Genomic DNA, 23,530 nt, shown 5'->3' on the forward strand with positions numbered 1-23,530 from the left:
GAGAGAAAGAATTGATTTCTATTCCTTGAGGCCGAGCCATAGCGGTAAGGGCGACCTCAAAGTTTTTCCGCCTGTGGTCGACTTCCGCAATGTGTAAAGTTAGCTGAGGTCGACCATAGTGGCCTTATGGTCGGTTTTATTTTCACATTGGAGCTGCCCTTATTGTAACGCTATTTTGGGCACAGGTGGGCGGTAAGGTCTCTTGAATTTCCGACGGCTATCCGCTCCAAATATATACACACTATATCAAATTTGGGAGCAAGCATGTTTACAAGTTCTTAGGTTTATTGTACTAATAGTGCTTTTTTGCAATTTATATATTGCTTTGAAACTTATATTCTGATTAATATTGCTTTAGAAATTGATGATATCATGTTATAACTGAATCGACAGCTCTTGCCTCCAGCAAAGAATTTCACAGCCAGAAGTAGCATAGGAAACATGTAGTGGTTTCATGCCTAAAATGGCATATCATTGACGCATAACTGGCACAGTACAGTACAGTGACACTTTTTCTTTTGTGAATACAATGATACCAAATTAATCAGTTTTCGTAGCATTCATAAGAACATGCCTGCCAGTCCAACTATGGAGTTCTGTCTATACGAGCTAAATCACAATAGAGTCAGCCCATGTCAAATTGAAAGAAATAAAAGCGCTCACGTGCCAGGTTATTTTGGTGCACTTCTATCGTCAAAACTTAGAACTGGAACTGCATTTCCTTAGTGTAGCCAATGTCGTCTAGGTGTGCAGCCATGGCTTTGTTCATTGGAGGAGGTCCACATCTCAATATCTGAAACGAAAAGTTACAGAGTGTCAAACTAGTGCCTTGGTCACTAGATGAGAAACATTTACGCTTTGACAGAGAACAAATTATGGTTCCAAGTTCACCGAAGACCCAGGACTTACCTGAATGTCGGCTGCAGGCGCTGGACAGTGAGTCTGGATCATATCCTTGGATACAAACCCAACACCACCATGCCAGACTTCGGGTGGCTGCACATGGAAAACAACGCCCGTGATGTAAGTTATATGCTAGGAGCCTCAACATACTGTAATGAGGATTGCAGTAATCATAGTACCTAAAAGTTTAGGCTAGCAAAACATAAAAGTTTGCTACAGGTCACAAGACAAAGTACTAAACATCAGGACAGAATATAAACCTGATTCAAGACATAGTAGATCTTGAAGCGATCGGTATAGTTTTTAGCCAGATTGTCCAGTTCTTCCTGCATGAATTGAAGAAAGAAGTGAACTTCAGCAGTTCAATTACATTTACCGCAGTAAGCTGCATCATCGTAACAAAGTCATACTGTAAGCCTAACGGACCAAAAGCATATATGAAGCGTTAGTCTAACCTGACCTTTTCCTTGTACTGGTATAAGTAGTACAGAATTGCTATAAGAAACATAATAAAATAACGCTTGGCTAGATTTCATGGCCGGACCTCTTTACAAATCATTTATCATTAAGAAAGAGGGTTGCTACCAAGAAAAGCTCCAGAAAAGGCATGTATGAAATTCCAGCAACAATATACAAATTGAAAATGGAGATCCTCTATGTCAGGTTTCTGTAATTTGCGACACAATCTGTAATAAAAATGCTACACCAAAATTCTTCCATTTTCAAGGAGCAGATACACTAGGATTCTACATCTAGGTTTCACTAAGAGCTATTAAAATTTGAACCAATTTTGTATGACAAAAATGTTAATTGTCAGAAGAGAACTGCAGAAGGTTTGCCAACAAAATCATACCTGCAGAAGAATGTCATCATATGTGACATTAGCATAGATTAAGTGAATTTTTGTATTGTCATTTGGGTTTTCAAGAATTGCCCTTGTGACCTACAATAAGATAGCAAAATGCATTGCTCAGTACTAACCGAATATTTCAAATATTAACAGCCATCAAAGAATTTTTTGACCATCTATTACTTGGAACATTGGAGTAATTCCTGATCCTCCGGCTAACATTCCAAATGCTCTCACTTGCCCAGGTTGGTACTTGAAACGGCCCTACATTAAGACACAAATTCATTTAACCACCACACTGAAAGGTCAACATGCATAGCATTGCGAATTCACATTTATCACAAGCAAACTTATGCACTATGCTGTTTATTATGTTTCAGGGATTCTACAAATACAATTCAGAAAAGTACCACGAAAATGGCCAAATGCAGCAGATTCTACATGAATCAATGACGAACTACTTTTAACAGACATACCTTGGGTCCCTTCACAGACAAATAGTCACCAACTTTCATCTCACGAAAATGATGAGACATTCTTCCTTGGGGATACATCTTGAGTGAGAAAGAAAAAATAAAAATAAGAAGAAAGTTAACATTTCACAACACTATTGATATACAAACTAAAGATATCGAGACAAAGTAACATGACAATAAAATAAAGGTAACATGTCTACCAAAATTTACCTTAATAACAAGCTCAAAGTATCCAATGTCAGAATCCAGTGTAGTTGGAGTATAAGGCTTGATTACTTCCTCGCCAGTAGCATCCTTCCCTCTGCAACCAGGTAACATAAAATAGAAACCAATGGAATTAAAAATAATAATCACCTGGATCCTTGAACCAAAAAGAATGAGCATTCAACTTAACGCCATGACTTGTAAATCGGGACACGACCAGGAAGTGCCCAAACCTGCAGCTTATATGTTGGCCAATTGGAAGTCCCAACACAGAAGTAGGTGTCGGGAGAGCGAACTTGAACTTGGCCACATTATGACTGATCTGCCTCTTCTGCACAAGTTTAAACTCCTTGAAGTTCTCAGCATCCAAGCAGCCTAAGGGAACAAATAATAGCACACCTATTTATAATTTATCCAGAAGCTTCAAAAGGAGTAATCTTGCTTGAAGTACAGAAAATTATCTATCCAGAGGACAGAAACAGTTTAAAAATGCTCTAGAATCTGCAAAAGCATGTGAACTGAGGTCTAATCATACTGCAACTTTGGATGCTCAATCTTGTCTTTCACAGGGCTAAGATAGAGAGATATTCAGGCTTCAAGAACTGGAAAGATAGCTTTAGGTAGTGTTCCTTTTCTTTCACCTTTTGCTTTTTGCACATCTTCTCTAGGTACAGTTAACTTTCTTTTGGTTAATATAATAATAAAACTCCTTGCAGTAGGTTAAAACCTACTTCTTTACCCAAAAAAAAAAACTTTGAATGATGAGTTAACATGTAGTCGCTGGTGAATTTTTAACTTCGATGGCCCTGGGAGTTCAAAGGCATTAAGTTATCTGTAACTAACAACCTAGGATGACCAAGTTTCTTTATTTTATTAATTTAGGATTGAGAAAAAGTGGTCTTTCTATGATCCATATCTTAATCTTAATTGATTCTTATTATAGTATATTGGTATATGAATATCCTCTATACATATGAAACAATATCCACCTGAAATCATATGAGTTGATCCTATCTTTGTTTGCCTAATTGTCACTCACAATTCAAACATTCAGTTCATCCTACCCCCCAAAAGACACAATCTCGCGGGACATGTCGCAGAAGCTCCAAGGCCCAAACCAAGATGCCATCAACCCGCGACATTTTCTAAAGAGATACACTCCGCTAGCCGTGAGCAGAGCATCCTACTAATCACTGTACAAAGACGAGACGGAACCAGAGAGAGCTTGAACACGCACGGCAAGTGCACGGGTTGCGTGCGTGCGTGGCGTACCCTTGGGTTTCTTGGCGCGGAGGAGGAGGAAGGCGGCGCCGGCGGCCACGGCGACGACGGCGATAGCGACGGCCACCGTGGTCTCCTTGCTCTGACCCTGCAGGAACTCCATCCTCGGGGCTGTCTGGCTGTCTGGCGAGGAGAGAGGGAGAAAGATCCGCGTGGGTCTGGGTTAGGTTTGGTGCGCGGGGTTAAGTAGGGTGGTGCGACGAGGTTGGGGACTGGAGTAGGTGGGGAAGGAGACGGCGACGGCGAGGTCAGGTGGAGAAGAAGGGGAGTTTGGTTGGTTGGATGGATGGGTGGTTGGTCCATTTGTCGCCCGTGCTCCAGTCTCCACCGTCCAGATCTGAATCGGACGGTGGCAGATAAACACCAGCATAGCATGCGTGTCCGGTACATAGGGTGTGTTTGGTTTGCTACCAAAACATACCAAAGTCAATTTTTTGGTCATTCATCAAAATTTGGTGTTTGTTTGGACGGTGACCAAATATTTGGCTAGCCAAGGTCACATAGCCAACTTTAGTTCAAGTTTTTGGCCAAAGTAGGGCAACTTTGGGATCAAACCAAACAGCTCTATATTTCAGTGTTCTTCACTTAGACTGTATTGTATCAAATCTTGTCGCAATTCCGGCCGGAGTGAGTAATATCTTTATCTGCAATGTTAAATAAGTATAATATAAAAATATATGTGATGACGGATTTAGTAAAACTAATTTGGAGTTTTAGATGTTTATAGGTTTTTATATAAATTATTTAAATCAAATTTTAAACAGTTTGACTTAGGACAAAGCTAAAACATCTCTTGTTTATAAGAAAAAAAGAGTAGATCATGGTTGCTAAAAAAAAGTTGTACTCACTCCTTTCCTAAATGTAAGTTGTTCTAACTTGTGTTCTAAGTCAAAATTGTTAAACTTTGACCAAGTTTATAATAAAATACCTCTGTCACATATTAAGTGTCGTAATATTATTGTATTCAGACGTACTTTAGAATATATAAACACGTTCATCTTTAACAAATTTGAATCACATAATATGGGATGGAGGGAGTATACCAACATCCACAACTCTAAATTAGTTTTATTAAATTCATCATGATATATATTTCATGTTATACTTACTTGAAATTCTACATGTTAATTCATTTTTGTATAAACTTGATCAAACTTTTAAAAATATGATTTGTGAGAAAGTTATAACTTTTTACATTTAGAAATGATGAGTAAATTACAAGGGGCTTCAGATCAAGCTCACGCGCAAAGACGTGAATTTATGAAAGATCGTCGATGGACCTACCCGCAGAAGCATGAAAGTGGCCCGCAATACCGTAAAAGATAATAGGCCAGACAACGTGCCACGCCCACGCGCGGCCAGAGTCCGGCGCGTATGGGCCTGAAATTGCCAATGTACAATCACCATGTGCTAGTCCAGTTCCGTTTTCTCTCCGACGGCCCAGGACGCTGATGCCATGCTGACGCCAGCGCCTGCGCAATCTCCTAAAATAATCTTGCGTATCAAACAAAGTCCAAAGCGACGATACTTCACCGTTAAGTCCGCTCCACACAGCGATTAATTAGTAAAAAAGAGTCATATATACTGATTGCAGTTCACGGACTACTCAGTTCACGCCGTTGATTAATTTGACCTGGCCAAGTGGCCAAAATATATAATAATAATAACCAAAAAAATGATGGAAGAAGCAAAGTGGAAATCACATTTTTTTTCACCGTTGATGTCAATATTTTCCTAAAAAGGTTTTGTACCTGACCATGTGCCGCTGAGTGTTTTTTTAGTTGTTGTATAGCGACATACAAGCGACAGTTGGATAACCACCACTACGGAAATGCATGCGCTACCTGACCTCATGCGTCATGCTATTTGGTTGGCCTACCAATTATTGTTGGAAATTTGTTCCAGAACTGCATGCTGGGAACAAATACGGCATCACTCGGTTGGTTCTTTTTTGAAGTAATTGCTTTCGCGAAAAGAGGGAAGAGAACTCCTATGATTGTCATATTTGCTACGTAGGTACTACTCCGTAGGGGTTTGTTCATGTACCAAAAAGTATTAAACGAATAGAGGTATGACGCGGAGAGTCCGAAGAAAAGTCTGACAGAGTTTGGCTAGCAAGAGTTCTTACCTCTCAATCTCGGAAAGAAAACGAGCACGAGAGGTTGGCACACCGACAAAATCAGGCAGAACCGGAGTACCGGACATCATTAGACTTAGTTTACAGGTGGTCTGCTTTGGATGGATGACAAGGATGTCTTATCAGCCAAACCCCAATCTACAGCTGCTTAAATCTTCTAAAAGATCAGAAACTTTGTATGCTTACAAGTCAGAGCACATTTTATTGGTTGTATCCTAGTAAAAAAAAAAGAAACTTTGTTGGAAATTTGCGCCTGGAGCATAAAAAATTGCTCTAAATATAGGGGACGATAACCACTAGGAGTAAAATATCCATGCAGCAGTCAAGCTAGCCTGCGCTCTGTAACTTCTTGTTCTTCTTTGGCCGAAGCAAACAAGGACAAGAGGGCCGCCTCAGTCCAATCCGATCCAATCCAATCCAATCCAATCCACGAGGAAAACCCCAAAGGTTAGCCACTTCTTCACGCGATGAAATTTCTTCCCTGTTTCCTTCTCCTTGGTTGCGAACGAAAGATTGATTTTTCGGGGACTAATTCGTCCCGTCCCGGGTTCTACATGGAGTCGGTTTCCGTCGCCCCCCAGGATAATATCTTTGCTATTATCTGTGTAAAGCGACCGGTTTGTTGATTCGGGGGTTTTATGCGTAGGATTTATTTGGGTTGGGATCGAAGACGAGTTCTGCCACTAAATTATTTGCAGGCAATGTTGTGAATCTTGCGCGGTGCCCGGAATTAGTTTCTTGTTGTGGTTCTTATTATGGGGGAATAGTATCTTGTTCCGCGAAGAATGGAATCCGCACCTGATTCATGAACTAAGAATCTTGGCTCTTGATCTCTGCCTCCCGCTTCTCGGAGATCTCAGTATCGCCTCACCTCCAAGTGGGTCTCCTCCTGAGGACAGCTTGCCACTCCTGTTCGGCTGTTCCTAAAGAACCAAAAAAGAAGAAGGATTAACTTCGTATTTGATGCAAAACTAGCTTTGTTCTTGTCCTTGTTCTTGTTCGTGATGCTGATTTCTTGGAAGATCTGTATGCTTGCCATTGCGATGTGAATAGTGTTTATCCTGCTCCACTTATTGATAAATTGTTCCTGAGATGCTGTACTTATTCTCATAGATGGTAAATTGTACCCTCTGGTTGTTTGCTTGGGGATCTATACAGCCTTTAACATGGTGCCCTACTGCCCTGTTTGCAGATTTGCCTTTGAACCATATACTAGGCTTGATCAACGGAAGGATTTGCGAGATGGCAGAAGCTGCCATCATGAGGTACTGGTGCCATGTATGTGAGCAAGCTGTTGAGGAGGCCATGGTGGAGGAAATTAAGTGTCCATTATGTGAGAGTGGATTCATCGAAGAGATGATCGGTGAACACTTTGAGGCATTAGCAAGTCAGCGATCAGAGCAAAGTCACCCACAATGGGGCCTGCTGGACAACTCTCTTGAGCTGCCAGGAGGGACGGAGGACAGTGATGACGAAGATAATGACATAGGCCATGAGTTTGAGGGTTTCATCAGGAGGCATCGGCGGGCATCAGCGCTACGTCGTGTGCTTGACAGCATCCATGACGACCTTCGAGACGACAGGGAAAGGGACAACTCTGTTCTGATCAATGCCTTCAACCAGGCCCTAGCTCTGCAAAGTGCAGTGCTTGACCCTGATGAGGACCGAGGTGACCATGGCAGCTCAAGTAATGATGATGGTTTGCTGGAGGAGTATGTCCTAGGGGCAGGGCTCAGTCTGCTTCTTCAACATTTGGCTGAGAATGACACAAGCCGATATGGTACCCCTCCTGCGAAGAAAGAAGTAGTCGAAGCGTTGCCCACTGTCAAAATTGAAGAGGTTGTCAGCTGTTCAGTCTGTCTTGATGATCTTGAGCTAGGGTCCCAGGCTAAGAAGATGCCTTGTGAACATAAGTTCCACTCTTCATGTATCCTGCCATGGCTTGAACTCCATAGTTCCTGCCCGGTTTGCCGGTTTGAACTGCCATCTGATGAGAAAAAAGACTTGAATGAGACTGGCAACATGGATGGAATAGTGAGCATCCGTGAGGAGGTCGTTGCTGACGACCCTGGAAATAGCAGTGAGGAAAGTAGCAGACCTTGGGCCATTGTTCCATGGTTTAGTGGTCTATTCTCGACGCCTGAACCGCAGAATGTTGGAGGCACTTTTAGCCATCAGCAGCTGCCACATGCTTCTGAAGCCAACCCGAATGGAAGGCATAGTTGATCTCCTCCACTCTTGTGAATAATGACCATACATCTGGGGATAGTGATGCAACTTTGTCAGTAGAACTTCTCTTTCCATATTACTGATCATCTCTATGGATGAACAACAGGGTACAAAGTTTGTTACTGCATTGACATGTGATTTGCGCTACTTCACTTTGGTTCAGTCCTACAGCTAAGTTATTCGACATGTTATTACACCATTTTCTTTCTTTACCTCTTGGGCATTGAGAATGATGCATTCCGCATTCGTGACCTTTGATATCTTGGGCTAGTGCTAGTCTTATATCAAACCGGAAATCAACCTCATCATCCATAGAGAAGTGCGGCTAATATCGTGCATAAGAATTACTGGAGGCATTGTTACCAAGAACAAGAATTAAGCTGCTGTCAAAAAATAATTAAGCATGTGGTTGAAAGATTGATGACTATTTGATGGTGTTGCTTCGATGGAATTTCTGGTCTTGAAACTGTTCGCTATCAATGTATACCTAAATTTCTGCTGTTCGTCCAGTTACAACTTACAAAGATGTTTTTCACATGCACACACTGTTCCCTGGGTAGTAACTTTGACATAAACCTTTAGACTGTCCAGATTTTGTTTGTTTTCGGTGTCATAAAATGTCCCATTTGTCTGCTTGGTTGTGGCAATTATTAGCTCCAAGTTTATTGCCTGCCCTCTTGTCTTAGCCTGCGTTGCCTCACTTGTTTAGTGGGTGGCATGGAAATGAAATGATGCGATATCAGAGATAATCGCATCCAAATCTAAATCGGTCTGTTCATCTTTTGCCAAGCAGCAAATGCTTTCAGTTGAACTCAGGACCGTGGCTGCGGACACAAAAGAGAAAGGCGAGCTTAGTGGCTGTGGAATCTATACGCACGCGCTTTGCATTATGCATCCGGTGCTCAGAGCATCTTCAGCAGGAGGGAGTTTTTAGGGGCCAGAATCAAAAAAACGCTTCGGCAGAGACTCTACTAGAGCCCCTATTCCAGGGAGGCTTGTAGAAACACCTCCCAAGCCCCCGTTCCAGGGACTCCCGAGGGAGGCCCCTATCCCGTGTCCCGTGCCACATCAGATTTCTTCCTATGCCCATCGTCCCCCCGTGCGTGCCCCGTCCCCGTCAGCCCTCCTTCACCGGCCGCTCCCCCTTGCCCTCCCCTCACTGCCGCCTTGGCCGTCCGTGGCCATGCTCGCCGTCTCCGCCCGTGACCGCCGTCGCGCCGCGTCCCCATCTCCTCTCCCCGCCGCGTCGCCCTTCTCCTCCTCCCGCCACGCCTGTCTCCTCCTTTAGCCTGCGCCCTCGGTTGTCGACGCCGTCCGCTGGCCCCGCGCGCGCTCGCACCTCCGCCTGAGCCTCCTATTCCGGCGACTGCACTCGCGCGCACCCGCCTCCTCCACCCGCCTCCGACCACGCCCTCGCCACCGTCCGCCTCCCACCGCCGCACCCTTCGCGCGTAGGGAAGTAGGGCAAGCCCTCCCGCTGCATCTCCCTAGTTGGTCTCTCGCACGAGCTCGGGGAGGAAGACGAGAAAATGACATGTCTCACTGACAGATGAGCTTCATATGTCATTGTAACGGAACAATCAAGTAGGGGCTGAAATATAAGGGCTCCTGCTGAAGATGAAACTAAAATAAGGTCTTGAAAGCCTCTAAATAACATCTAGTACCGCTGAAAATGCTCTAAACATGATTTGATATGAATTCTTGGATATGATACTGATCAGTGATGTCTGGTGGCTTCCGATTCTTAAGCACCAGGTGCGAAAACCTGTTAATTACCGGTTCCAAGTCCCAGCCGGTTTCTTGGACCTGGTTGCTATTTACCACTATTGGTCTTCGTACGAAAAGTTCATACGAAGTCTGCAGTGAACAGTATCATATTGCCGATTCTGATGCAGGTTCACGAGGAAATCAGGCGTGGTGCCAATATGGCAGCACATGTACTCAAGAAATCAATCCGAGTTGTTGGGTCTACAAAGCAGTAAAGCACATGGCTACCATTTAGTGATACCTTCTTTCTTAAATACAGTATAAGTCATAAGTCAATCTATTTAAAGTTTGTAGAAAAAAAAACATCAACACCCAGAATGTTAAATAATATACTGTGCAAATATATATCATTATGGATTTAATAAAACTAATTTGAAGTCATAGTTTTTGGTGGATTTTTTCATAAACTTGGTCAAACTTTAAAAAAATTGACTTAGGACAAAGCTATGACTGCCATAGTTTTTGGTGGATTTTTTCATAAACTTTGTCAAAATTTAATTTTTTTGACTTAGGACAAAGTTATGACTTCTTTCATTTAGGAACGGATGTACTAGAACTGTTTGGATAAGACATGCCGCGCGCACCTGGAATTCCAAACTAACTCAAGCGCAGCCAATGTACGTTGCCTCCGTGGAAGAGGCCCTCGGTTCGTCGTTGTTGACTTTTCCGTGTATATTGTTGGAACCTAGATCAAGCTCACCCGCAGCTGTGCAGCAGTTATTGGGTAAGGGTGTGTAAGCTCACCCGCAGCTGGGAAGCAGCCGTTGGGTAAGGGTGTGTTTGGTTCTTGTCCAAAATTGTCCTACTAAAATTTTAGAGACCAATTTTATTTTGGTCTCCGGTTGGTTCATACCCAAAAATTTGGTTGCCAAAAGAATTTTATCAACTACCTCACATCTCTCTTCACAATTTTTGAACTTTTTGGTCAAACATGGGACAGCAAATCCTTGCCAAATATTTGACTAGCCAATGGTTCGCAAAAATTGACATGGCATAAATAGTCAAGAACTAACACACCCAGCTGCTATTTAGTACAACCTCCATTCCTAAATATAAGTCGTAGGTCAATCTTTCAAAGTTTGAACTTTATAGAAAAAAATATAGACATCCATAATGTCAAATAATATACTGTAAAAATATAGATATATGATGGACTAAATAAAACTAATTTAATATCGTCGATGTTGGTAGTGTTTTCCTATAAACTTGGTCAAAATTTAAGAATTTTGACTTTGGACAAAACTAGAATTTCTGACTTTAAACTAGCTTTGATCCTTTTTATAAGATGTTTTGGCAAAGTCAAATTGAGTTACCAAAACATTTTATAAAAGGTTATAAAAGGAAAGAGCGACTAGCATGGATTGCAAGAACACAAGAATTTCGCAGCAAGACAGCGCAATTTTCTCAGTCAATAAATGGTTGCTCCACCGGGAAAGAAAAAAAAAAGAACAGCTTCTTTAGTAGCTGTTATAAGTGGATGTAGTAACTGCTGTCAAAAATAATAAGTGGGTGTAGTACCTAGAATTCATCATGTGGAGGGACATGCACGCCCCAATCGACATCCAACAATCGGCTATGGCTATCCCAGATCCTAATCTCCAGCAGCGTGCGGCACTGGGTTGCGAATTGCGATGCCCATCGTACCGAAACTTTCGGCAAGCCAGCTGTGGAGCAGCTCACATATCACCACCGCCGCAGCCCCTATCAGGTTGGAATGAAGCGTCCGCCAAGGAGCTGACTTCTGCATGAGTGAGTGGCTTTTTCTGCTGTCAAACTCGGTTTACCAGAATCTCCATGTGATCTTGTTACACTTATAACCAAAATTGGGCAAACGTCAAACAGTTGAGGCACACACTATTTGGCAAGAATTTGCGAGTATCTCGATCATCACGAATAGACGAAAGGTCGCCCGAGGCTGGCTGACTGCTTAGCAGACTAGTCCTGCCTTAAGCTCCTCTAGCCTGTGGGGAATCCAGGATCCATTTCCGGACCTCGGAATCAAGACTCAAGAGTGCTTGTCGGTGGAAAAAAAAAACTACACGGTTATCTATAATCTCTATAAGATTCATCCCCACTAAGTGCAGTTAATGTTTGCAAGCTGAAACCACATGCTTCCACGTCATCTGAAATATTTGCTTCCTTGGATGCCATGTTTACGGCTGGGATTAGCGTTCCTAACCTGAGTCTTTTCACTTAATGCTAATTAGCCCAGCCCAATTAGTGGTCCGTATAGGCCGAGCCCTCCAACTCCAAGGCTTCAAGGCTCAAGACCGAGCGAAGGGGCAAAGCCATGTTCGGTGTCAACTGAAAAACACAAAAAAACACCGGAACTTCCTCGGCGGCAGGGGAAAAGCTAGGGATAGCGGCGCTGCTGCCTGCTGGCCTGCCGTCCGAGCCATCCCTCCATGCCGGCACCGAAAACCGCCGGATGATCTCTCATCTTCCCCGTAGCCGCCGCTATTATTCCTCTACCAAGCTTCAATGCGCCAGTAACCGTCAGCGTGACCTGCGGCAGAACGTGAAGAGGCGCTCCATCCATTTTAATGGCTTCCATCAGCTAGCTGCCGTACATGAGTCCCCTTCCGGAGTGCGTCTCCTCCCTTCCCCCCACCGCGTCTCTATATTCACCCCCTCTTTCTCCTCCCCTCCCCACCGTGTCTATGTTTACCAAGCAGTAGCAGATTAGCAGTGCAGCGGTGTTAGTTCCCTAGCAAAAAAAACCACTGGTGGCAACATCCCTAGCAGCGACGCACACCCTCCCCTCGCCGGAGTTGGCGAGCCGCAGTCTTTCCCCTCCAGGAGTCGTGGTCCCTCCGAGTCTCTGACGCCTCCGGAATAAGATGAGTATTATTAGTTAAGCTCATATGTGCTTTGATCTTCCCATCTGCTTCTCCATGTCATATTCCCTTTGCCCAGATCGTTTTACTTGGTTGCAGGTTTTGCTTCATAGGTGATTGATAAAATTCCTATGTGAACTGATGTTCCTTCGTGCAGCAAAGATTGTAGATGAAGATCCTCCATGGCGTGGTATCAATGTGCTTCTATGAAACAAAATCAATCGCATGTATTTATCATAATTGACGTCCTGCATAAGAGGTTACATGCATAAGATGATAAAAAAGAAGAAGCACTTCCAATTGTCATCTTGCCGTGATCAGCACTGGTGTGCTCACATATACACTTCTTTTTGCAGATCTGGGCTGTTCTACAAAAATTGTAATTTATTATCCAATCGATACTTACATTGGATAGACCATCAATCCACGTGGGATTTTTTTTCATATCCGCTGTCCACATCAGCTCAGCTCTACGTTTAGTTGATTATATATATGTTTGGTTTTCTTTTTTTATTAGTTCGATTTGATTTGCTTGCTATAGTAATATCTTCACGACGAATGTCATTATTTCACTCATCCTTTAAAAACAATATTGCAAGAATCCATGTTTATGTTCAACCTCACTCACACTTATATTTTCTTCTACAGTGTTTCAGATATATTTGTTCGCGAAGGAGGAATGGCTCCCATTAGCCATTTACATATTGTTCGGATTTATCATGTGAGGTAAAGAATATTGAAATTTTTGGACGAGTGTCCTTGGATCAAACAATTATCGAATCATATGTTTAAATAGAGTCCTGCACTGTGAATCAGTGCACAAGAATGAGGGAATCTTATTATGTTGTTGCCCAAATATTTGCTTAATACATGTAAGCTTCCTTCTTTGCCTTAAATCGACCTTTCTTTATTTTTTCCGTTTTGTTGTTTGATGAAGATCCTTTTACTGACTCCATCGTAGAACCAACTAACATTATTCTTTTCCTGCTGCAGATCCTTTGAAATATACACCATTTAGATGCAACTTTATAGTTGTTTGCATTCACCTTTTTGGTAGTTTACTGAGGGCTGATTCAGTTCTTCTTTTTCTACTGCCATATCTTCCATGTATATGCTAATACGTATATACAACTCCTTAGACGTTTGCTTTCAGTTTCTTTGCTACCCAGACTGCTTTATGGAGACTAAATATCAGTAGTTGTGGTGAATAATAATATACTGTGAAAAGAGAAGATAATTGGTTTCCGGTACGCATAACTCCAAGAGTAGTTCAAATCAATCCAAAAATAAACCTGATTCAATCTTCATGTTACACAACATGGAATTACTTGCATGACACATAGACATAGCCCCACATTTCCTTGGGCCACTTGCTTAAAGTTTTTGGTGCCTGTGAGGGCAGGCATTCCCACAAATGCAAAAAATATAGCTGTAACTCAAATAATGAACAAAGTATTCATGCATATATGGTGGACCTCTAAAATTCTACAAGATGACCATTTTGGTTATCTTTTAGTAGTATAATCGGGCAGTTCATGTTCATAGATTGATTTTTTTTATGTCAGTCTATTGTATCCACATTCTTTCGTTTAGCCTGCACAACTAACCTATACAACCAAATTTTACAGTCTACATGAATTCTTGGTGCTGATTATAAATCTATGCCTTTTTTGTTGGGAATACATCTATATTTATCAAAGTGACTTTCTGCCATCATTACAACATGTTGCTGCTCGGTATAATGCGGGAAGGTAGCTCTTTTGCATGAATGTAGTTCTTTTCTAGATCATATAAAGATATTTGCTGCTCAACTAATCTCACTGATGCAATTCATTTGTCCTGTCTGTTTATTAGCAGTGTTTTGCTTCTCTTTTTATCTGTTTATTAGCGGTGTTTTGCTTCTCTTTTTATAAAGAATAGTTACCAGGATCCATGCTCCATGGCTACATGATGTCCTCAAGGCTTGCTAATTGTTGTTGACTATGTACCTGTACCATCCATTTGTGATCTATAATATGCAATATATGTCTGCAAATGATTTGTGCAGTCTACGCCCGGCCTATGTATGATTTATGGTGAAACTCAAACCTGAATGTAGTCAAATAATGTAATATTCCCTCCGTCCAACAAAGGATGTCTCAACTTTGACCAAATTTGAATGCATCTATACACTAAGTTATGTCTAGATACATCGAAATTTTGATAAATTTAAGACATCTTTTGTTGGACGGAGAAATATGTTTTTTCTGTTGCTTTTGCATTTTAAACACCCAATTTGACTCTTTGCATATCTAACTATTCCGCAGCAACGCGCGGGGAATCACCTAGTTATTCACATGTTTACGTCATGAATAGACCTAGAAGCAAACTGACTGAAACCAATGAGGAAGAATGTGCATGTCTAGTAAGAATCAGGACATGAAAAGAAAAACTATAAATTCCAAATTTATCCTGTAGAGAAAGCATCGTCATTTTTTTCTGGGATAAATAGGTGAATCTCTACAAGTTTACCCGTGATACTGCTAGACAAATCCAAATGAACCTAACGTAAAGAGTACAGACTAATCTGCGATAAACCACGAAGCGAAATGTGGCACCACCGCGTACAAACTAAGGGGAATATTTCTCATGAAAAGGACTAATGTTAATCTGATCATTGGAATATGAAAAAGAGAGCAAAACCAAAAGCACTGACCAGGAGCAGAAATGCCATATTCTCCAACGATGATCCCAAGAAAGAATATCAAAGATGTCCCTCTAATTGCCTCAATATAATCTAATTTTAACCACACATATCAGTGAAACAAATCTAACCATTAACACATGGCATAAGAGCACACCACAGCTATAAACAAGGTAAAAAATCTCAAGTGCAAATTTGGCATTAGATACCATATCAGGAACGAACCTTCAGGTGCTTCCCCGGTGTCCCTGAACTGCAAGAGCATCACATAACCACTATACCAGACTAGTTGCTCAACGAGCATCACTGAACAGTAACTATCACTAAGTGTAAGATAGTCGCCGCCGTGATAGTTTATTTGGACGCTCAGGCAGCATATATTCTGTGAAAACCACAGAAAGCTTCAGTGCTGTGCAAGGAATATTGTGATTAGGATGTGGGCAAGGCGCGTCAGGAAAAAAACTGTGCATCTAGGAGCATTGATGAGATAGAAAATGCATAAGGGGAAAAGCATAGCTCACCGAATTGTGCGTGCAACTTGAGGTTCAACACAGATGCCAAGGACACCGAGAAAAGAACTGGTGCCGCGGGCCGTGGCGCTTGGACAAAGAACCTCCATTCAAAAGATAAGTAGCTCATGCAATTGTGATGCTCTATTCATCATGGATTCCAATTGGATTTGTACTTTGCTTTATATAGCACCAACGACCAATTTACAGAGGATGATAGGAAAGGGAACAAATCGTGTACCTAGTGTACTCTTCTGCCGAAAAAAAGGATCAGAAACTTGAAAGGCACTTCAGTTTTATTGACAATGGAAATATTCTTCGACCAAAGCAATTTTCGTGCTTGCCAAAACACACACACAAAACCTTTAACTTCCACTGAGACAAAAAAAAAGGGTTCTTTTATGCCCTTCTATTCCTCCTGATCAGCTGCATGAGAATCATTTAATTTCTTGGCAGATAATCTGATTAAAGATTAGCATGCTGGTCGATTGACGCATACTCCTTGTTTCATGCAAGAAATTCACTGCAGTAGCCTTCTATTAAATAGATAAGGCTCTACGCTGGCAAAGATGCAGAGGCAACTGACATGAAAGAAGTTCAAAGATGCTAGAGCAGAAAGCTTAATGCATATTGAACTTGCAGTACTAGAACACCTAGCAGGACCAGTCGAAGCTGACACTGCTTTGCAAAAGATGAAGAGCAAATGATGATGCTTTGGATTCTTCTTTTGATAACTTCTTTATATGTTGATAGCAAGATAGCCCACCCTCCAGTTAGCATGCAATACATGATAGGTACATAGCTAAGAAAAATAAACTGCATTAAGAAGAAAAAGAAACATAAATTGACATATCATGCTACACAGATGTGCATAGTCATCAGCATACAAGAGTAAGCACAGTAACTTTATTAATGGAAACGATCGTACTTTTTGGAAGAGAAAAGAAAGATATAGCATAAAAAGAAAGTTATGGTACCAATTTACCATTGCTAGTGACTAGCAAAGAAAGCTCTTAATAGAAGGGATAAAGGTTCAGCGCAGTGCCATCGGTGTTAGTGAAGCAGAAAGAGAGATATTCCTGATAGTTCATTCCCTTAAGTACAGAAGACCTTTAAATTGTCACAGCTGAAAATCGGTCCCATTTGTCAACAATGACATATACCCCTGACACAGTTCTAATGAGGTGCCACTTCAATAGTTCAATCAACCGAATCACACACAGAGCTGGTGCAATGGTACAATGTTAAGCATAGCGAAATACATGAGCGCTTGTATGAATTGTTTTCTTTTTTATACTTTCCTTTGTTAAGCATGACATGACATATGAGGATAGCTCATTCTTGTTCTATTGGTGTCCCAAAGAAAAGAATTATGAAGGCAAATTGATGAAATGCAGAGAACTTTGAAACTTGACTACAGGATGAGAACAAAACCAGATCCTTAAGTGCCGCAAAACACATCTCCCGGTGAACTAGACATGAATTGACTGAATTTGTATCCATGTAATGATTTAAAAGGAAAAGGGATGGAGGAAATAGAACGCCTACACTTGCTTACAACATCTGGCTTTTCAATGCCTTGGTTGAGAAGAATGATTGCAATAAACCAGCTACTTATGTAGCAAGAAGTACCGAAATGATGAATTTTCTGTAACATATACAGGAACATAGCACCTAAGTGCTGTTTGTTTGACTGGTGATGATTAAAAGCAAAGTGGTCTGGTTCAAAAGGAGCTTATCCCATGTAAAGAGCAGAGGCCTTTCCTAAGAGCTTGTTCATAATGCCTTGGTTGAGCATAAGCCTTTCCTAAGACTGGACTACAATGTGAATATGTACCAATCTTAGAAAAGGACACTGATGGAACTTGTGCTTGTTCATATTCTATGCACTTTATAGTAGCACAAAGGACAGAATAAAATTGATAGGAAAAATATGTTTCCGTGTGTCAGATATCACTCTCCAAGAAGGCAACGAGTATCAAGTAATGTAAAAAGAAATGTCATTGTTTCATTTGAACAAAAGATAACATATTGCATTCCACTATAAACATTAAAATTATTAATCACGTAAACCCAACAACACTAAAGTACTTCTAAATACGAACTAAATTACCTCCAAAGAAGCTACGCAAATATTTCCATCTGGTGATTCAGTGAATTATTCAGAAAAGGCATCTTTCAGACCAACCAGATAGCAGAATAATATGCCAGAAAGCAACATTCAGAAAGGAAATCACTCCAGTTTTAGGTATTTATCCTATACACATACTTCTACTGATCTAATGAGTAAACCATGCAGATGAAGTTCCCATAAAAAAGGCAGAGAAACCTGACATTTTGATTTTCGCTATTGTTTCCAGAATAACTGAGGACGGCATCTTCTGTCAGTTGCATTAAAGATTGTTCCTTCCTTGTTTGTTCCAAGATGCTAGATTCTATGTTTCACCATATAAGGAGTCCCTCACGAGGCATTCCTTATCAACCTGAAAGACCAAAAGGGTATCAACAGGCTTAAGCTTGCTCGGACAATAGTGCAGGTATTTGTCTTGTCAGTAGGGAAACACTCATAAACATTTCAACGTCCAAGGGCAAAGAGAAAGGACACGGCTGGAGAACACAAGTAAGAGAAATTGGTTAAATCTTTTGTCCCTTCATGTTTCTGTTATTCTAATACTATCCATTCTACTCTACAGCAGAAGATGTATCACCAACATCAAGGTCCAAGTGAGCTCTTCAGTACTAGGACGACCTTTCCAATGGAACGACATCTGTTTCTGCATGGAGGAAGTACACAAGATTCTGGGCTAGTTCTTTCAACTGATGCTAAACCTAGACTGAAATGGACACCCGAGTTACATCAGAGATTTGTAGATGCGGTCAATCAATTAGGTGGAGCAGAGAGTAAGTATACGATTCTTAATCTACTCAATCTACAGAAGCCAGCTGAATTCTTATACTCGCATTCATCACCCAGAAGCTACACCAAAAACAGTCATGAGGCTTATGGGCATCCCAGGACTCACCCTGTATCATCTCAAAAGCCACCTCCAGGTATCTGATGATCAGAAATTCTCCTATTAAAAGTGGCACCTATAACTGCAGCACAAGTCATCATTTCTTTAATGTTTCAGAAATACAGGCTCAGTAAGAACCTCCAAGCTCAAGTTAACGTTGGGACAACAAAGAACGGTGAGTAAAAGTTTAACTTCCATAGTTCCATCTTTACCATTATAATAAAATTGTATAATAACACAATTCATGAAAATTTGCAGCTATAGGATGTGCAGTTGTAGCTGATAGCATGCCTGCAACAAGTACACCAGCAATGACCAACACAAATGTCATTCCACAGGCAGAGAAGTAAGAACATAGCCCATGCACTTTAAAATTGTATATTTCATGTGAATATTGAAGTAAATAATCTCTTTTACTCGGTGCCAGAACTATTCAAATTGGTGAAGCCCTACAGATGCAAATCGAGGTGCAGAGGCAGCTAAACGAGCAACTCGAGGTAAGGCGCTAAAAGTACTTGTGTAATAAGCTCTTAGCCAAGATCATTCACCAGATGTATGCAGTAGATTGAAAGATATAACCTAAACCAAGCATCCAGCTAGCACCCCCTGTGCCAATCGAAGTGGAAATGACTGAGTTCCAAATCTTTGTTTGATATCACTGACGGGCACGCTTCCCTCTGGGAATGGCCCCATAAAACGAATTACAATCTAGCGATTAAATGACTACTTCCTCTGTACTCCCTCCGTTTCTCAAAAATGGCGCGTTCAACTTTGACCAACAATTAGACCAATGATATGTGGGTTACGTGCTACAAAAATTCAATCACTTGATTCGTATTAAAAAAAGTTTCCAATGGTATATACTCCCTCCGTTCCATAATTCTTGTCTCAAATTTGCCCAAAAATGGATGTATCTATTTCTAAAAAGCGTCTAGATGCATGTAATATTTCGACAAGAATTATGGAACGGAGGGAGTAGTTTGTAACACATAATCAACATATTATTGGTCTATTTGATGGTCAAAGTTAAACCTCGAAATGCACGGGTGCCATTCTTTGAGAAATGGAGGCAATATTTCCTTGGTTAAGAAGACAAGGCTTTGACCAACAATTACTCCCCATAAATAAGTGGTTTATGTGACATAAGATTGATGTCATTAGATTGTATTCGATAGTACATCTGACTATGATTACGTATCACATAAACAACATATCTATTTGAGTATCTGCAAGTCAGAGTCTTGTCTCAGTCAATCAAAATACACCCCATATAACCGTACAGGAGCACTAAATCAATCTTCTGATTTAGCAGTGGACTTCTATCAAATTCTAGCAAAGCAACATATTATGCATTCAGTGCCTACATTTCCATGAACAATCAGTAGATAGTTCTTACCTGAAACTAAATTGGCAACAGGTACAACGGCATCTACAACTACGGATAGAAGCCCAAGGGAAGTATCTGCAGTCAGTTCTAGAGCAGGCACAAGAGAGCCTTGGAAAACAGAATTTGGGTCCTGCAAACCTGGAGGATGCAAAAATAAAAATATCAGAACTAGTCTCACAAGTATCAAATGAATGTTTCAGCAATGCAGTTACAGATATAAAAGAAAGTTCAAGGATGCACAGACTAGAGCCAAGGCAAATCCAGTTTGTTGAAAGTTCAACAAATAACTGTTTGACTGCAGCTGAAGGATACATCAATGAGCATAGACTACACAGCCATGGAGTGCTCAAAGCATATGATGATAGTTCAATATTATACAGAAAACAATCTCATGGCCATGAGTATCAATTTCCGCTTAATAGAAGCTTAAGCGAGCGTAGGATGGGTCATTTGCACAATGTAAAAGAGTACCATAAAGCAGAGTTGGGAAGTGAAAGTGACACGGAGATTCAACAGGAGTATATTACACCTCAAAAGAATGTTGGAGGCAGCACCACCAGTTCGGCTTCAGGAACCAAAGAAGGCGATATAAAGAAATTGTATCTTGAAGAACCAAGCTGCAAGAGACGAGCTATGGACTATCCAAGTTTTGAACGCCCGAATTCTGGGAAGAAACTTGATCTGAACACCCACAACACTGATGATAGTGATCAAGGTTTTAGGCATTTTGATTTAAATGGCTTCAGCTGGAGCTGAATTGATAAATGATAATGATATGCATATGATCAAAGAGAAGAAATGAGCATACAAATAATTTCTCCCAGCATTCTACCATCATTATTCAGCGATTAAACTGTACGCTTCAAGACAAAAAATACTAGTACAATACGGAAGAGTTTAAACCACTCAGTACAGAAACGTACGGATCGGCAGTTTAAATCCCCATTTCAAGAAAAAATGCAACAAGAAATAAACAGGTTATGAAATGCGTACATGAACAAAAGGAATATGAATGGAATAGGAACACTAGTATAGTAGGGTACCATGCGTTACTATGGCACAAAAAAACAATATAAAGATGCATTGATTGAGTGCGACACCCCTGAGTTCTTCCCGTGTGTCGTGACCAAAGACAGTATATTTCTTTCATTACATACCTCTCCGATGACAAACGTTATTAGTAAACTAGAGCTAACTAAGCATCGCAGTTATTGCAAGAAAACCATAAGTACCATAGTGAGAACTACTCATCCAGGAATGCCATTTTTTTCCAAATTTAAGCAGTAAGAATAACAGGAACTACCAGAACCTTACCATGCAAGTAACACCATTAAATCAATTTAGTAACACAAGTTATCCATGACATTATGGACAGAGGCTTTAAGCACAACTCGGATTTGAAAAAAAAATGAACATAGTTAACTAAGATTCCAGAGAATCATAGGTACAACAAAAATGAAAGTAATTCCTCCACAATCACCATCTCTGCTAGATAGCAGAAGACACAACCAGCATAGCATATAAACTGATATGTCCGGTCATCCACATAGCATAAACAAGGTAAAATCTGCGGCTGCACATTATTTATATACCAACAGGCAACAGCAACTTATTGCATAATCCAATTAACAGCTGTCAATGAAGGAGCGAGCTATGGCGGCACATCATAATTCATAATATATGTATCTATTCCTTTGTTCCTCTCCTTATTCTCAACTATACTTGCTACAAGAGCAGAGCGCTGTATGATGTATGTAACTAGAAATACTTATGATGGAAAATCCAGAAACGTTTGGGGCATCACTACTTCTTGATCCGGCGCACCTTCTTGGCGCCCCAGACCTCCATCCTCCCCTTGGGGCACCCGCACGGCGCACGGAAGGTGAGCACGGTGCGTCCGTTAGGTGGCGCCATCTTCCTAAGCTCAGCCTCGAGCTCCCGGTGCTCATCGCCGAGCTCGACGGGGCGGGCCGCCCCGGCAGCCGCGAGCAGCGCCGCTTGGCCGGCCACCGGCAGCAGCCTCCCGCGTACGCACTCCTCCGTCTCGAGCTGGATGTCGAACTCCACCGCCTTGCGCAGGCCGCGGCAGCGGGGCTTGCCGCACTTGCGGGCGTGGTGCCCGGCCACCTCCCACGCAAGCAGCCCCGCCACGGCCGCCACCGCGGCGCCCGCGCCCGCCGCGAACGCCACGTACAGGTAGGGCTCGTCCGGGTACTGGCGCAGCAGCTCCCCGACCTCCAGGGCTAGCAGCGTGACGTAGGGGGCAGCGAGGAAGGCGAGCGCGCCGAGGACGGCGAGCAGCGCGAGCGCGTCCAGGGCCGCCATCGGGGAGTGGTCGCACAGGGAGGGGAATAGCCTCCGCTGCTGCTGCTGCCGCCGCGAAGACGAGGATGTGGGCGCGCGGCGGGAGCGGGGGCATGGCGGGTAGTCCGAGGAGCCGCCGGCACCGGCCGCGGCGGCGCGGCGGCGGCGGTGCTCGAAGGCGCGGAGGAACTCGATGAGGCTGCGGCAGTCCGCCATGGCGTCCGGGGCCGAGGTATCGGAATGGGAATTTGGGATCGGGATCTCGGTGGGGTGCGGGCTGCGGCCTAGCCCCGCTTGCGGGATCGGATCGGTGCGCTGCGCCCGGGTTTTTCAGGCTCGGTTGGTACGCGGTTCCGTCTGGGTCGCCGTTGGAGTGTGGCGCGGGAGGAACGAAGGAAGGCACACGGAAAGGAGCCTTCGGGTTCTGCTTTCTTTATCCTTTTTCCGTCTGGATGGATTTCGTCAATTTTTCTTTTCTTTTCCTCTCGTGCAAGGTGAACGTCATGCTTTCTAAAAAGAAAAAGGTTCACATCATGCTTACACGGCATTTCTTTTTCCACAACTGCTTGACTGCTGGACCATGCAGTTTTACGGAGAAAGGTTCAATTGCACCGAATGGATGGATAAAATACTTGCCAAAATATAGAAGGACTTCAAATTTAGAGTTTGAGTCCGGTTTAAGATTTTGCTTCCGTGTACGTCGTTATAAGTCTTTGATGTAAAGTGTAAACCTATTTTCATCGGTTTATGACACGAACTATAACTTCGCATGCTTGAGGCATATCATCCCTAATTTCTTGAGTCGTGACCCGTAAGCTCATCCCAAATTTCCAAAGCACAAAGGCATGTCCGCAACTCACTCAACACCATCATAAAGCAATGCTATCATATCCACATCATAGTAGCTTGTCCTATGTATCCTTCCTTATCCAAACCACGTAATTAAATA

The 23,530-nt window shown here is 42.2% G+C and overlaps 4 protein-coding genes and 2 long non-coding RNA genes across 9 annotated transcripts; 3 read left to right on the forward strand and 3 right to left on the reverse strand.

Annotated features, from left to right (window-relative positions):
• Positions 1-428: 428 nt before the first annotated feature.
• Positions 429-3,987, reverse strand: LOC100841834 (NADH--cytochrome b5 reductase 1). Its single transcript, XM_003568173.4, has 9 exons — positions 3,706-3,987; positions 2,667-2,808; positions 2,440-2,530; positions 2,230-2,307; positions 1,937-2,017; positions 1,757-1,846; positions 1,164-1,229; positions 910-996; positions 429-793 (listed from the first exon to the last, which is right to left on the reverse strand). The coding sequence occupies exons 1-9, from the start codon at positions 3,815-3,817 to the stop codon at positions 701-703; spliced, it is 840 nt and encodes a 279-aa protein (XP_003568221.1). The 5' UTR covers positions 3,818-3,987; the 3' UTR covers positions 429-700.
• Positions 3,988-6,045: 2,058 nt separating this feature from the next.
• LOC100831529 (E3 ubiquitin-protein ligase SIRP1) lies at positions 6,046-8,326 on the forward strand. 2 transcript variants are annotated; one of them, XM_010232938.3, is made up of 2 exons: positions 6,046-6,298; positions 7,044-8,326. In XM_010232938.3, exon 2 carries the CDS (start codon positions 7,094-7,096, stop codon positions 8,075-8,077), a length of 984 nt encoding a protein of 327 aa, XP_010231240.1. In that variant the 5' UTR covers positions 6,046-6,298; positions 7,044-7,093; the 3' UTR covers positions 8,078-8,326. The 2 variants fall into 2 exon arrangements, with proteins under 2 accessions (XP_010231240.1, XP_024315658.1); XM_024459890.1 differs by lacking the exon at positions 6,046-6,298 and adding an exon at positions 6,307-6,728.
• Positions 8,327-9,053: 727 nt separating this feature from the next.
• On the forward strand, positions 9,054-10,218 carry LOC112271011. Its single transcript, XR_002963786.1, has 2 exons — positions 9,054-9,835; positions 9,976-10,218. It is a non-coding gene; the product is annotated as an uncharacterized LOC112271011 (long non-coding RNA).
• Positions 10,219-15,375: 5,157 nt separating this feature from the next.
• Positions 15,376-19,176, reverse strand: LOC104582635. 2 transcript variants are annotated; one of them, XR_002963549.1, is made up of 4 exons: positions 19,103-19,176; positions 18,900-18,972; positions 15,889-18,359; positions 15,376-15,776 (listed from the first exon to the last, which is right to left on the reverse strand). It is a non-coding gene; the product is annotated as an uncharacterized LOC104582635 (long non-coding RNA). The 2 variants fall into 2 exon arrangements; XR_001406363.2 differs by lacking the exon at positions 19,103-19,176 and having other exon boundaries at positions 18,900-19,035.
• On the forward strand, positions 18,277-21,108 carry LOC112270921 (myb-related protein 2-like). 2 transcript variants are annotated; one of them, XM_024459553.1, is made up of 7 exons: positions 18,277-18,496; positions 18,573-18,777; positions 18,851-18,927; positions 19,008-19,065; positions 19,149-19,236; positions 19,318-19,387; positions 20,308-21,108. In XM_024459553.1, exons 2-7 carry the CDS (start codon positions 18,576-18,578, stop codon positions 21,031-21,033), a joined length of 1,221 nt encoding a protein of 406 aa, XP_024315321.1. In that variant the 5' UTR covers positions 18,277-18,496; positions 18,573-18,575; the 3' UTR covers positions 21,034-21,108. The 2 variants fall into 2 exon arrangements, with proteins under 2 accessions (XP_024315321.1, XP_024315320.1); XM_024459552.1 differs by having other exon boundaries at positions 18,285-18,496; positions 18,570-18,777.
• Positions 21,109-21,673: 565 nt separating this feature from the next.
• Positions 21,674-22,985, reverse strand: LOC112268531 (uncharacterized protein At5g19025-like). Its single transcript, XM_024459554.1, has one exon. The coding sequence runs from the start codon at positions 22,795-22,797 to the stop codon at positions 22,081-22,083; it is 717 nt and encodes a 238-aa protein (XP_024315322.1). The 5' UTR covers positions 22,798-22,985; the 3' UTR covers positions 21,674-22,080.
• Positions 22,986-23,530: the final 545 nt, after the last annotated feature.

This window comes from Brachypodium distachyon, chromosome 2 (assembly GCF_000005505.3).
Source record: "Brachypodium distachyon strain Bd21 chromosome 2, Brachypodium_distachyon_v3.0, whole genome shotgun sequence".
In the NCBI taxonomy this organism is placed as follows: domain Eukaryota; kingdom Viridiplantae; phylum Streptophyta; class Magnoliopsida; order Poales; family Poaceae; genus Brachypodium; species Brachypodium distachyon.